This window comes from Pristiophorus japonicus, chromosome 4, assembly GCF_044704955.1.
Source record: "Pristiophorus japonicus isolate sPriJap1 chromosome 4, sPriJap1.hap1, whole genome shotgun sequence".
Lineage (NCBI taxonomy): Eukaryota > Metazoa > Chordata > Chondrichthyes > Pristiophoridae > Pristiophorus > Pristiophorus japonicus.
Genome location: NC_091980.1, coordinates 155,774,637 through 155,790,054, shown reverse-complemented (window position 1 = coordinate 155,790,054; position 15,418 = coordinate 155,774,637). Strand labels below are relative to the sequence as shown.

At 46.2% G+C, this 15,418-nt stretch overlaps 1 protein-coding gene across 3 annotated transcripts in view; it reads left to right on the top strand.

Annotated features, from left to right (window-relative positions):
- Positions 1–13,107, top strand: part of rtf1 (RTF1 homolog, Paf1/RNA polymerase II complex component) — a 114,608-nt gene extending 101,501 nt beyond the window's left edge. For 2 of the 3 annotated variants that reach the window (XM_070878692.1, XM_070878689.1), the window contains 3 exons: positions 3,377–3,475; positions 4,799–4,919; positions 11,347–13,107. In XM_070878692.1, coding sequence (XP_070734793.1) covers positions 3,377–3,475; positions 4,799–4,919; positions 11,347–11,453 — 327 coding nt within the window. In that variant the 3' untranslated portion in view covers positions 11,454–13,107. The remainder of the gene's footprint in view (positions 1–3,376; positions 3,476–4,798; positions 4,920–11,346) is intronic. The other variant, XM_070878690.1, reaches the window with a different exon arrangement.
- Positions 13,108–15,418: the final 2,311 nt, after the last annotated feature.

Here is a 15,418-nt window from a genome sequence, read left to right as displayed (position 1 = left end):
AGTGGCCCGAGAAATAGTGGATGCATTGGTAATTTTCCAACAGTCTATGGACTGGAGGGTTGCGAATATAACACCACTTTTTTAAAAAAGGAGGGAGAGAAAAAACGGGTAATTATAGACCGGTTAGCCTGACATCAGTTGTGGGGAAAATGTTGGAATCAATCATTAAGGATGAAATAGCGGCGCATTTGGAAAGCAGCGACAGAATTGGTCTAAGTCAGCATGGATTTATGAAAGGGAAATCATGCTTGACAAATCTTCTGGAATTTTTTGAGGATGTAACTAGTAGAGTGGTGTATTTGGACTTTCAAAAGGCTTTTGACAAAGTCCCACACACGAGATTGGTGTGCAAAATTAAACCACATGGTATTGGGGGTAATGTACTGACTTGGATAGAGAACTGGTTGGCAGACAGGAAGCAGAGAGTCGGGATAAATGGGTCCTTTTCAGAATGGCAGGCAGTGACTAGTAGAGTGCCGCAGGGCTCAGTGCTGGGACCCCAGCTCTTTACAATATATATTAATGATTTTAGATGATGGAATTGAGTGTAATATCTCCAAGTTTGCAGATGACACTAAACTGGGTGGCGGTGTGAGCTGTGAGGAGGATGCTAAGAGGCTACAGGGTGACTTGGACAGGTTAGGTGAGTGGGCAAATACATGGCAGATGCAGTATAATGTGGATAAATGTGAGGTTATCCACTTTGGGGGCAAAAACACGAAGGCAGAATATCATCTGAATGGCGGCAGATTAGGAAAAGGGGAGGTGTAACGAGACCTGGGTGTCATGGTTCATCAGTCATTGAAAGTTGGCATGCAGGTCCAGCAGGCGGTGAAGAAGGCAAATGGTATGTTGGCCTTCATAGCTAGGGGATTTGAGTATAGGAGCAGGGAGGTTTTACTGCAGTTGTACAGGGCCTTGGTGAGGCCCCACCTGGAATATTGTGTTCAGTTTTGGTGTCTCAATCTGAGGAAGGACATTCTTGCTATTGAGGGAGTGCAGCGAAGGTTCACCAGACTGAGTCCCGGGATGGCTGGACTGTCATATGAGGAGAGACTGGATCAACTGGGCCTTTATTCACTGGAGTTTAGAAGGATGAGAGGGAATCTCATAGAGACGTATAAGATTCTGACGGGACTGGACAGGTTAGATGCGGGAAGAATGTTCCCGATTTTGGGGAAGTCCAGAACCAGGGGACACAGTCTTAGGCTAAGGGCAGGCCATTTGGGACTGAGATGAGGAGAAACTTCTTCACGCAGAGAGTTGTTAACCTGTGGAATTCCCTGCCGCAGAGAGTTGTTGATGCCAGTTCATTGGGTGTATTCAAGAGGGAGTTAGATATGGCCCTTACGGCTAAAGGAATCAAGGGGTATGGAGAGAAAGCAGAAAAGGGGTACTGAGGGAATGATCAGCCATGATCTTATTGAATGGCGGTGCAGGCTCGAAGGGCTGAATGGCCGACTCCTGCACCTATTTTCTATGTTACAACGCTGTCTGTGGGGGATGGGTTTACTGTGCTGTCTGATCGGGGAGGGTTTACTGTGCTGTCTGATCGGGGAGGGTTTACTGTGCTGTCTGATCGGGATGGGTTTACTGTGCTGTCTGATCGGGAGGTTTACTGTGCTGTCTGATCGGGGAGGGTTTACTGTGCTGTCTGATCGGGGAGGGTTTACTGTGCTGTCTGATCGGGGAGGGTTTACTGTGCTGTCTGATCGGGGAGGGTTTACTGTGCTGTCTGATCGGGGCGGGTTTACGACGCTGTGTCTGATCGGGGAGGGTTTACAGTGCTGTCTGATCAGGGAGGTTTACGTAGAAACATAGAAAATAGGTGCAGGAGTGGGCCATTCGGCCCCTCGAGCCTGCACTGCCATTCAATAAGATCATGGCTGATCATTCCCTGAGTACTGCTTTCTCTCCATACCTCTTGATCCCTTTAGCCATAAGGGCCATATCTAACTCCCTCTGGAATATATCCAATGAACTGGCATCAACAAATCTCTGCGACAGGGAATTCCATAGGTTAACAACTGAGTGAAGAAGTTTCTCCTCATCTCTCCTAAATGGCCTACCCCTTATCCTAAAACAATGTCCCCTGGTTCTGGACATCTCCAACATCGGGAACATTCTTCCTGCATCTAACCTGTCTAGCCGTGTCAGAATCTTTTATGTTTCTATGAGATTCCCTCTCATCCTTCTAAACTCCGGTATATAAAGGCCCAGTTGATCCAGTCTCTCCTCATATGACAGTCCAGCCATCCTTAGAATCAGTCTGGTGAACCTTCACTCCACTCCTTCAATAGCAAGAATGTCCTTCCTCAGATTAAGAGACCAAAACTGAACACAATATTCCAGGTGAGGCCTCACTAAGGCCCTGTACAACTGCAGTAAGACCTCCTTGCTCCTGTACTCAAATCCCCTAGCTATTAAGGCCAACATGCCATTTGCCGCCTTCATCGCCTGCTGTACCTGCGTGCCCACTTTCAGATGATGAACCATGACACCCAGGTCTCGTTGCAACTCCCCTTTTCCTAATCTGCCGCCATTCAGATAATCTGCCTTCGTGTTTTTGCCCCCAAAATGGATAACCTCACATTTATCCACATTATATTGCATCTGCCATGCATTTGCCCACTCCCCTAACCTGTCCAAGTCACCCTGCAGCCTCTCAGCGTCCTCCTCACAGCTCACACCGCCACCCAGTTTAATGTCATCTGCTAACTTGGAGATATTACACTCAATTCCTTCATCTAAATCGTTAATGTATATTGTAAAGAGCTGGGGTCCCAGCACTGAGCCGTGCAGCACTCTACTAGTCACTGTCTGCAATTCTGAAAAGGAACTGTTTATCCCGACTCTCTGCTTCCTGTCTGCCAACCAGTTCTCTATCCACATCAGTACATTACCCCCAATACCATGCGCCTTGATTCTGCACACCAATCTCTTATGCGGGACCTTGTCAAAAGCCCTTTGAAAGTCCAAATACACCACATCCACTGGTTCTCCCCTGTCCATTCTGCTAGTTACAGCCTCAAAAAACTCCAGAAGATTGGTCAAGCATGATTTCCCTTTCATAAATCCATGCTGACTTGGACCGATCCTGTCACTGCTTTCCAAATGTGCTGCTATTTCATCTTTAATAATTGATTCCAACATTTTCCCCACTACTGATGTCAGGCTAACCGGTCTATAATTACCCATTTTCTCTCCCTCCTTTTTTAAGAAGTGGTGTTACATTAGCTACCCTCCAGTCCGTAGGAACTGATCCAGAGTCGATAGACTGTTAGAAAATGATCACCAATGCACCGCTGTCGGGGAGGGTTTACGACGCTGTCTGATTGGGGAGGGCTTACAATGCTGTGTGTTTGTGTTCCCTCAGTCCCGTGATCCTGCTGTCCAGGCTGCGATCATTGCTCATCTGAATGCAAAATATGGTTCTGGATCCCAGGCAGAGCTGCCACTGGAATTAAACAAACCGGTAAGAATGAGGAGGAGTAATACAGGTTATGGGTCGTCCTGTTGGATGTATCAGTTATGGCGTAGGGCTCCGACTCTCCCTAGTTCCAGGCACTCGTGGTTTTGTGGCCTGGCTCGAGTTGTTGCTGGGGACCAGTTGTTGCCAGACAACCCTTCAGGCCTGTGGAACATAAGAAATAGGAACAGGAGTAGGTCACACAGTTCCTCAAACCTGTTCCGTCATTAAATAATATGGCTACCTCAGCTTCACTTTTCTGCCCTAGCCCCTTATCACTTGATTCCTTTAATGTCCCTTTCGTTCTATCTGTGTCTCCAGAACCACTGGTGTATTAGTCTCTGAGGGAGTACCACAGTCCATTCTACTCTCCATTATCTGGTATTGTAACTGTTAAGTTGCACCTTTCTCAATCACAAGCTATTCTAAAGAGGCATTTCTGTCCTCCATACACTCCCATTTTCCCTGAAGGTGCTGGCTCTTTGGGAGCAGTTCCACCGGTTGCACATTTACTTGCACAAGTACTGTGAGATGTACCCAGCAAGGGGCAACATTTTTGGAAGGGTTTCGGGAGAACAGAGATCCAACAGAAGTGGTTTTTGAGACACCGTTTTGAATGCATTCTAGGACCCAGTAGCTGAGTAATTTAAGACATAATGTGTGGTGTGTTTGGGAGGAACCAGTGACTCTGGACCTGTGGGTCCCAAAGTGCTCCACCACTGGGGGTTTCCTCGCCTCATGTCTAGGTCTGTTGTAGACCAATTGATAGAGATTGATTGCTGTGATTGGTCAACAACTCCATTATCGCTGTATCATGAGACTCCATCATCATCATCATCATCATCATCATAGGCAGTCCCTCGGAATTGAGGAAGACTTGTTTCCACTCTTAAAATGAGTCCTTAGGTGGCTGAACAGTCCAATACAGGAATTACAGTCCCTGTCACAGGTGGGTCAGACAGTTGTTGAGGGAAAGGGTGGGTGGGACAGGTTTGCCGCACGCTCCTTCCGCTGCCTGCGCTTGATTTCTGCATACTCTCGGTGATGAGACTCGTGGTGTTCAGCGCCCTCCCGGATGCACTTCCTCCACTTAGGGGCGGTCTTTGGCCAGGGACTCCCAGGTGTCGGTGGGGATGTTGCACTTTTATCAGGGAGGCTTTGAGGGTGTCCTTGTAATGTTTCCGCTGCCCACCTTTGGCTCGTTTGCCGTGAAGGAGTTCTGAGTAGAGCGCTTGCTTTGGGAACCAGGAAGGTAGGTGGTCTACTAGGTGGACCTTGGTGTTTTTTTCATGCAGCAATTGCTGTCTGTAGCTGGTCTGTTCTTGTCAGCAGGACCATGGTGGCAGTAAGAAGGAGGACAGCAATAATAAATCCAATTCCGACCTCTCTGAGGACCTTTTCAAAGCACACGACTTCGACATCAAGATCGATCTACAAGTGCCCAATGCAGGTGAGCCCTGAGACGTGTGCTACGTGCTACGTGCCCAGTTTTAACCTATTGACAAATGTTCAAATGAAAATAGCTCCAATCCAGTCTGAATGGGTTGCCTGTCACCTGTTTCAAGTCCCATTACAATGCGTTGTCGTACTATACGGGATCTTTTAAATCCACCTGAGAGGGCAGACAGGGTCTCGGTTTAACATCTCAGCTGAAAGACAGCACCTTCAACAATGCAGCACTCCCTCAGTACTGCACTTGTTTCAGCCTAAGATGATGCACTCAAATAATTGGAGTGACCCCACAAACTTCTGTTTTGGAGGTTAGAGTATTACCACAGAGCCAAGACTGCCAGCTTAATAAAACTGCATTTGAATTCACAAATTGCTATGGTGGAATTTGAACTCGCGTTCTCTAGTTTATTAGTCCAGGCCCATCTGCATTACTAGTCCAGTTACTTAACCACTACACTACTGCACCCTTGGGGTAATCAAGGCAGTGAGAATTAATGCCCATACTTGTGCTGGGAGTGTTTAATGCAAAGTATAGAGGGAGCTTTACTCTGTTTATCTAACCCGTGCTGTACCCGCCCGGAGAGTGTTTGATGGCACAGTGTAGAGGGAGCTTTATTCTGTATCTAACCCTCTGTACCTGTCCTGGGAAGTGTTTGATGGGACATTGTAGAGGGAGCTTTACTCTGTATCTAACCCCGTGCTGTATCTGAGTCATTGTGATGGTAACACTGAGCCCTTGTGGTGGATAGTGTCCCATTTCCCAGCACTCGCCTTGATGAGCACGAAATTCACATACTGTAAACTGAAGGCTTGCTTGATTCAATCTCAAGTCCCATTCACCCATCACCCCTGTGCTAACTGACCGACATTTTCTCCCAATCCGGCAACCCCGCGATTTTAAAATTCTCAACCCTGTGTTCAGTCCCTCCATGGCCTCGCCCCTCCCTACCTCTCTAACCTCTTCCAGCCCTACAACCCTTCAAGATCTCTGCGCTCTTCCAATTCTGGCCTCTTGTGCATCTCCAATTTTCATCGCTCCACCATTGACGACTGTGCCTTCAGCTGCCTAGGTCCAAAGCTAGGGGTGGGCTTAATAAGTTTTGTTGAGTCGTTGAGGGCTGCCCACCAATGTCCCCCCACCCCCAAGCACTAATTGCGAGGTCCTGTGCAGGCTGCTCACCAGCTCCTGCTGCTCGAGGAGACACCACGCAGGAAATTTAAAGGGACCGTGCACATTGAGAGCAAAGTTTTCAATTGGTCAATTTGAAACAAGCCAACTCAATTTATCTGGAGTCCTTGTGCTCTGGGATCCACTCCACAGCAGTTATCATGGGTGACTTGAATTTACATATAGATTGGGCTAACCGAACTGGTAGCAATACAGTGGAGGAGGATTTCCTGGAGTGCATTCGGGATGGTTTTCTAGACCAATATGTCGAGGAACCAACTATAGAGAGCAGGCCATCCTAGACTGGGTCTTGTGTAACGAGAGAGGATTAATTAGCAATCTTGTTGTGTGAGGCCCCTTGGGGAAGAGTGACCATAATATGGTAGAATTCTTCATAAAGATGGAGAGTGACACAGTTAACTCAGAGACAAGGGTCCTGAACTTAAAGAAAAGTAACTTCAATGGTATGAGACGTGAATTGGCTCGGATAGACTGGCAAATGATACTTAAAGGGTTGACGGTGGATAGGCAATGGCAGACATTTAAAGATCACATGGATGAACTTCAACAATTGTACACCCTGTCCAGTGTAAAAAATAAAACTGGGAAGGTGGCTCAACCATGGCTAACAACGGAAATTAGGGATAGTGTTAACTCCAAGGAGGAGGCATATAAATTGGCCAGAAAAAGCAGCACACGTGAGGACTGGGAGAAATTTAGAATTCAGCAAAGGAGGACAAAGGGTTTAATTAAGAGGGGGGAAATAGAGTATGAGAGTAAACTTGCAGGGAGCATAAAAACTGACAGCAAAAGCTTCTATAGATATGTGAAGAGAAAAAGATTAGTGAAGACAAATGTAGGTCCCTTGCAGTCAGAATGAAGTGAATTTATAATGGGGAACAAAAATGGCAGACCAATTGAACAAATACTTTGGTTTTGTCTTCACTAAGTAGGGCACAAATAATCTTCCGGAAATACTAGGGACCGAGGGTCTAGTGAGAAAGAGGAACTGAAGGAAATCCTTATTAGTCAGGAAATTGTGTTAGGAAAATTGACGGGATTGAAGGCCGATAAATCCCCAGGGCCTGATAGTCTGCATCCCAGAGTACTTAAGGAAGTGGCCCTAGAAATAGTGGATGCATTGGTGGTCATTTTCCAACATTCTATAGACTCTGGATCCAGTTCCTATGGATTGGAGGGTAGCTAATGTAACCCCACTTTAAAAAAAAAAGTAGCGAGAGAGAAAACAGGGAATTAGCCCGACATCGGTAGTGGGGAAAATATTGGAATCAATTATTAAAGATGTAATAGCAGTGAATTTGGAAAAAAGTGACAGGATTGGTCCAAGTCAGCATGGATTTATGAAAAGGAAATCATGCTTGACAAATCTTCTAGAATTTTTTGAGGATGTAACTAGTAGAGTGGATAAGGGAGAACCAGTGGATGTGGTGTATTCGGACTTTCAAAAGGCTTTTGACAAGGTCCCACACAAGAGATTGGTGTGCAAAATTAAAGCACATGGTATTGGGGGTAATGTATTGTCGTGGATAGAGAACTGGTTGGCAGACAGGAAGCAAAGAGTAGGAATAAACGGGTCCTTTTCAGAATGGCAGGCAGTGACTAGTGGGGTACTGTAAGGTTCAGTGCTGGGACCCAGCTATTTACAATATACATTAACGATTTGGATGAAGGAATTGAGTGTAATATCTCCAAGTTTGCAGATGACACTAAACTGTTTGGTGGTGTGAGCTGTGAGGGGGACGCTAAGAGGCTGCAGGGTGACTTGGACAGGTTAGGTGAGTGGGCAAATGCATGGCAGAAGCAGTATAATGTGGATAACTGAGGTTATCCATTTTGGTGGCAAAAACACAATGGCAGAATATTATCTGAACGGCGGCAGATTAGGAAAAGGGGAAGTGCGATGAGACCTGGGTGTCATGGTTCATCAGTCATTGAAGATTGGCATGCAGGTCCAGCAGGCGGTGAAGAAGGCAAATGGTATGTTGGCCTTCATAGCTAGGGGATTTGAGTATAGGAGCAGGGAGGTCTTACTGCAGTTGTACAGGGTCTTGGTGAGGCCTCACCTGGAATATTGTGTTCAGTTTTGGTCTCCTAATCTGAGGAAGGACGTTCTGACATTCTTGCTATTGAGGAAGTGCAGCGAAGATTCACCAGACTAATTCCCGGGATGGCTGGACTGTCATATGAGGAGAGACTGGATCAACTGGGCCTTTATTCACTGGAGTTTAGAAGGATGAGAGGGGATCTCATAGAAACATATAAGATTCTGACGGGACTGGACAGGTTAGATGCGGGAAGAATGTTCCCGATGTTGGAAGTCCAGAACCAGGGGACATAGTCTTAGGATAAGGGCCAGGCCATTTAGGACTGAGATGAGGAGAAACTTCTTCACTGAGTTGTTAACCTGTGGAATTCCCTGCCGCAGATAGTTGTTGATGCCAGTTCATTGGATATATTCAAGAGAGAGTTAGATATTGCCCTTGCGGCTAAGGGGATCAAGGGATATGGAGAGAAAGCAGGAAAGGGGTACTGAGGGAATAATCAGCCATGATCTTATTGAATGGCGGTGCAAGCTCGAAGGGCCGAATGGCCTACTCCTGCACCTACTTTCTATGTTTCTATTGTGTTCAGTTTTGGTCTCCTAATCTGAGGAAGGACATTCTTGCTGTTGAGGGAGTGCAGCGTAGGTTCACCAGACTGATTCCCGGGATGGCAGGACTGACATATGAAGAAAGACTGGATCGACTGGGCTTTATATTCATTGGAATTTAGAAGAATGAGGGGGGGAATCTCAGAAACATATAAAAGTCTGACGGGATTGGACAGGTTATATGCAGGAAGAATGTTCCCGATGTTGGGGAAGTCTCGAACCAGGGGTCACAGTCTGCGCCAGAGTTACTCCGGGAGACCGGGCGGTACCCCCGTGGAATTCAGACAACCCCTTTCACCCACTTGCACAATTAAATAAAAGTAGGTTTTCTAGCTCACTGGAATGAAATCAAGCCAAGGACATATTTTGAATTAGTTGCTTAAATTCCTTCAAAGGCAAGTTGAGACTAAAAATTCACTGCCAGTTTTTTTTAATGTTCTAAGTAAACAATCTTCCAATCGATTCAGTTGTGTCAATTCCGAGTCATGCCAATGGCATTATTTTATATCAAGTTTTTATTATCGGCATCAATCTGGAAAATTTGCACAGATTTACAAAACCTGAACCCACAAACCATGAGTAACTCTCCTTTCACGTTGCAGTCACCGAGCAGTAATTGAGATTTCGGGTGTGAGTAACTTTGTTGATTTTGAAGCTGTAGGCAATGCAGTAAGTTTTCATTTCCCCATAATCGGTTCAGATATTTTTGAGTCTGCTGCTGCAGCTACCGCTGTAAATAGCAGAAGGCGTCCTGCTCCGTGTTAATGTTGTTGATTTATTTTTACAAACTTGAATGAGGCGGTTCAAGCAACAACACATTGTAGCAAACAGCAGATTGGATTTTCCTGCCTCTGTTTTTGGTTATGACTCCCCTGCTGCTTCCAAGACAATGACAATTGGAATTCAGAAGAATGAGAGGTGATTTTATCGAAATGTATAAGATTATGAGGGGACTTGACCAGGTGGATGCAGAGAGGATGTTTCCACTGATGGGGGAGACTAGAACTAGAGGGTATAATCTTAGAATAAGGGGCCGCCCATTTAAAACTGAGCTGAGGAGGAATTTCTTCTCGGGGTTGTGAATCTGTGCAATTCGCTGCCTCAGAGAGCTGTGGAGGCTGGGACATTGAATAAATTTAAGACCGAGATCGACAGTTTCTTAACCGATAAAGGGTTATGGGGAGCGGGCAGGGAAGTGGACCTGAGTCCATGATCGGATCAGCCATGATCTTATTGAATGGCGGAGCAGCTCGAGGGGCCGTATGGCCTACTCCTACTCCTATTTCTTATGTTCTTATGACCTGCCTCCTGATATGTGGGATGGGGTCAGGCACGGCTGATGCTCGGCCTTGAAGCCAGGCCTTGGTGCGTCGGATACGGATATGGACTGCAATTTGTACACCACTGCCCTAAGTTCTGGAATTCCCTCCCCATGCTCCTCCTTTTTTAAGATGCTCCTTAAAATCTACCTCTTTAACTAAGCTTTTGGTCACCTGCCCATATATCTCCTTGTTTGGCTCATTGTCAGATTTTGTCTGTTTACACTCCTGTGAAGCCACTTGGGAAGTTTCATAGAATCATAGAAATGAAGGAGGGCATTTTGGCCCATCGTGTCCGCGCTGGCTGCCAAAGAGCTACCCAGCCTAATCCCACTTTCCAGCTCTTGGTCCGTAGCCCTGTAGGTTACGGCACTTCAAGTGCACATCCAAGCGCTTTTTAAATGTGGTGAACATTTCTGCCTCTACCACCCTTGGAGTTCCAGACCCCTACCACCCTCTTTGTGAAGAAATTTCCCCTCAGATCCCCTCTAAACCTCCTACCAATTACTTTAAATCTATGCCGTCTGGTTGTTGACCCCTCTGCTAAGGGAAATAGGTCCGTCCTATCCACTCTATCTATGCCCCTCATAATTTTATACACCTCAATAAGGTCTCCCCTCAGCCTCCTCTGTTGCAAAGAAAACAAACCCAGCCTATCCAATCTTTCCTCATAGGTAAAATTCTCCAGCCCAGGCAACATCCTTGTAAATCTCCTTCCTCTGTACCGTCTGTAGTATAATCACACCTTTCCTGTAATGTGGTGACCAGAACTGCATGCAGTACTCTAGCTTGTGGCCTAACTAGTGTTTTATACAGTTCAAGCCTAACCTCCCTGCTCGTGTATTCTATGTCTCTGCTAATAAAGACAAGGCAAGGTCTTCATCATAGGCAGTCCCTTGGAATCGAGGAAGACTTGTTTCCACTCTTAAAATGAGTCCTTAGGTGGCTGAATGCTCCAATACGAGAACCACAGTCCCTGTCACAGGTGGGACAGATAGTCGTTGAGGGAAGGGGTGGGTGGGACAGGTTTGCCGCACGTTCCTTCTGTTACCTGCATTTGATTTCTGCATGCTCTCGGCGATGAGACTCGAGGTGCTCAGCGCCCTCTCGGATGCACTTCCTCCACTTAGGGCAGTCTTTGGCCAGGGACTCCCAGGTGTCAGTGGGGATGTTGCACTTTATCAGGGAGGTTTTGAGGGTTAATGACTCTATATAAATGCATGTTGTTGTTGTACAGTGACCCTCTTTCCTTTCTGCCTTGGCCCAGAGACCAAGTCGTTATCTGTGAGCTCAAAGACTCCGTCCGTTAAAGATGGGACCCCAAGACGATCCCTAAACCTGGAGGACTACAAGAAACGTCGAGGTCTGATCTGACCGTGGCTAGACTGCTGCTGCAATTCTTTGCATGTGTCTCACTGGTAGCAGATGAGTGCAGCAAGCGGACATTGATAGACTGAGGTCGGCCGCCCATCTGTGTGTGTTCAGGCAGGACGGCCATTGTATAAAAAAAAAACTCCTGGTGACTTTTAAAATTTTTTTTCCTTTAGTAAAAGTAAGTTGAGTGCTGCTTTCTGTCATTCTTTAGTGCTTGGCTGCAAAGTGATCCCACTCAGTAGGTCTGCAGTCTTTTTTTTTAAATTTTAAATGGGGATTGAGACTAGAGCTCATCTGAGGGGACAGTTTGATTTGTGCATTCGATGAGCTGTGTTTGAAGCAGCGCTCTCCCAATAGAACATCTTGTATACAGGAAACCTTTCTTTTTTCTACAGCTGTGTTTTGTACATGTATACGGTAGTTTAAGTGCATAGCAGAAGAAAACATCCGGTGGCCAGTTGCATTTATGAACAGCTGGATGCAGAGACACACCCCCGCCACACCTGTTCTGGCTGCTAAGGTTGTTTAGTGTATGTGGCCTGTTGGCCACTGTAAATGATGGTAAGTAATTGTTTTCCTCCCAGTTTCAGTGTCGGATCCCGTCACCCATTTAACCACCCCCCACGAGCTGCCTGGCGGTTTTCTTTCAGGAGTCTCCATGGGTCGGCTCACCCGTTCTGTAAATAAGGTGTTGGTCACGTGGCAGCCAAGAGCCTCCAGGCAGCAGCCACTGGGGCAGTTTCTGTTGGATTGAGACGATTGGGTTAAACAAGTCAAGCGAGCCCTGGGCCCTTGCTTCTCATTGAAGTGTTGGCTGCCTTTGTCACGCCTGGTGAATTCAGACGGTGACACCATCACTTGGGCTCCCTTCGGCCGTGAGTAAGTTTTTGCCCGATTCCCTGTAGTGGTAACCCAGTGAGCCGTGCGTTTGTACTAGGGGCCCGTTGCCATTGGCAGAGCTGTGTAAGTACTGTATCACTCGAGCCCTGTAAATATCTCCTTTTGTGTAATTAAGAATCCCCCACCCCCCCGCCCAGCATCAAACCCTGCACCATCCCCTGGCTGCTTAAACCAGATAGGGGGTTCATTCACTTTCAGTCCCAATTCTAAACTGGAATAATACAAGGAAAACCTGGGAAGCAGTGTGCAGTTGATCTGTCAGCATCCGAAAGAGAATCCCTGGTGAGTATTTCAGGTGGAGTGAGCATGGTCATGTCCTGCCCTACTCGTTAATCTGTCTTGCCTCCTTCAAATGACCCCCCGTGCAATTCCATCAGTGTTTTCTGTGTTCAATTCTGCACCGAATCTCCCCTAGTTTGTGTTTAAACCCTAAGAGACTGGAGCTACGTTGACCCGTGTCTGTCTAACCCAGGCACTGGTTACATTGTTGGCTTGGTTTTTGTTTTGATCGGAGGAGGGAGGGGGTGACACGGTAGGCTGCAGGCGTTCCCAGATTAAACCAGCAAGATGTACCCTGTACTGGCATTAATTTCAGTCGAGGGTGGAGTGCAATCGCTTCTCGTGTGCAGGGCAGTTGTATTGTGAATGTCAATTTAACAAACAGCAAGATAATATGAAACTGAAAACAATGTACTCTTGTAGTACTGTATTCCTGCCACTACATGGTAGTGTTGTTAATAAAGTGCTAATCCACCGTCTGGCTGGTCATTTTTAATCCAGTTTCTGTTCGGTTCTGATTTTAGCTTCACTGCAAAATGTGTCTTTTTAAGAAAAAAAAAGGTGCCAGTCGATTTCTGTTTCTGAAATGTGTCTCTAGAAATGAAACTTTTTTTCCCCTTTATTCATTCTGGGTATATCATTGGCAAGGCCAGCAAGCAATGCTCATCCCAAGTTTCCCACAAGGGGACCACCTTCTTGAACTGCTGGTAGCTGTCTTTGATACAACTGAGTGGCTTGCTCGGCTACTTTACAGGGCAGTTGAGATTCAACCACATTGGTATGGACCATGTTGGTGTGGGACTGCAGTCGCACATTAGCCCAGACCGGGTAAGGACAGCAAGTTTCCTTCAGTGTCAGCTGTGGCTCAGTGGGTAGCACTCTCGCCTGAGTCAGAGACTTGACTCCAGGGACTTGAACACACAAATCTAGGCTGACACACCAGTGCAGTGCTGAGGGAGCACTGCACTGTCTGAGGTGCCGTCTTTCGGATGAAACGTTAAACTGAGGTCCCATCTGCTCTCAGGTGGATGTAAAAGATCCCATGGCACTATTTCGAAGAAGAGCAGGGGAGTTATCCCTGGTGTCCTGGCCAATATTTATCCCTCAATCAATATAACAAAAACAAGGTCATTATCACATTGCTGTTTGTGGGAGCTTGCTATGCACAAATTGGCTGCCACGTTTCCCACATTATAACAGTGACTACACTCCAAAAGTACTTTATTGGCTGTAAAGCACTTTGAGATGTCCAGTGGTCGTGAAAGGCGGTATATAAATCCAAGTCTTTCTTTAAAGGGACATTAATAAACCAGTTGGACTTTTGCGACAATCCGACTGCTTGATAATCACTTTTACTGGTAACTGCTTTTCATTTCCAGATTTTCTTTTAAGCTGGATTCAAAATCTCAAACTTTTATGCTGGAATTTGAGGATTATTAGTTCAGGCCTCTAGATTACTAGTTCAGCAACATAACTGCTGCTCTACCATGTATAGAAATACATCGAATCTACAGTGCAGAAACGGGCCATTCGGCCCAACGGGTCTATGCCGTGTTTATGTTCCACACGAGCCTCCTCCCATCCCACTTCATCTAACCCTATCAGCATATCTTCCTATTCCCTTCTCCCTCATGTTTTCCAGCTTCTGTTCACATCAACTGCTCCATGTGGTAGTGTATTCCACTTTCTGAGTAAAGAAGTTTCTCCTGAATTTCCTATTAGATTTATTAGTGACCACCTTATATTTACGGCCTCTAGTTTTGGTCTCCCCAAAAGTGGAAGCATTTTCTTTACGTCTACCCTATCAAACCGTTTCATAATTTGAAAGACCTATATCAGGACGCCCTTCAGCCTTCGCTTTTCTAGAGAAAAGCGCCCCAACCTGTACAATCTTTCCTGATGGGTATTTTCTTTCCTGATGGGTATTACCCCTCAGTTCTGGTATCATCCTTGTGAATCGTTTGCACCATCTCTAGTGCCTCTATATCCATTTTATAATATGGAGACCAGAACTGTTCACAGTACTCGAGTGTGGTCCAACTAAAGTTGTATGTAAGTTTAACATAACTGCCCTGCGTTTCAATTCAGTCCCTCTGGAAATGATCCCCAGTGCTTGGTTTGTTGTTTTAGTTAAATGGCCTTAAATAATTTGTGTATCTGTACCCCCAGATCTCTCTCCTTCTAGCCCATAGAATAGAATCAGTGAATGGCTACAGCACAGGAGGAGGCCATTCGGCCTGTCGAGCCCAGGCTGGCTCACTGCTAGAGCACCTCAACTAGTCCCACTCTCCCCCCGCCCTTTCCCCAGAGCCTTGCAAATTTTTTTCCTTCAGGTAATTATCCAAATCCCTTTTTGAAAGTGACGATTGAGTCTGCCTCCACCACCCTTTCAGGGAGTGCATTCCAGATCCTAACCACTCGCTGCGTAAAAATGTTTTTCCTCATGACGCTTTTGGTTCTTCTGCCAATCACTTTAAATCTGTGGCCTCTGGTTCTCGACCCTTCCACCAATGGGAACAGTTTCTCTCTCTACTCTGTCTAGACCCCTCATGATTTTGAACACCTCTATCAAATCTCATCTCAACCTTCTCTGCTCCAAGGAGAACAACCCCAGCTGCTCCAGTCTATCCATGTAACTGAAGTCCCTCATCCCTGGAACCACTGGTAAATCTATTATACACTCTCTCCAAGGTCTTCACATCCTTCCTTAAGTGCGGTGCCCAGAATTAGACACAATACTCCAGTTGAGGCCGAGCTAGTGTTTTTATAAAGGTTCATCACAACTT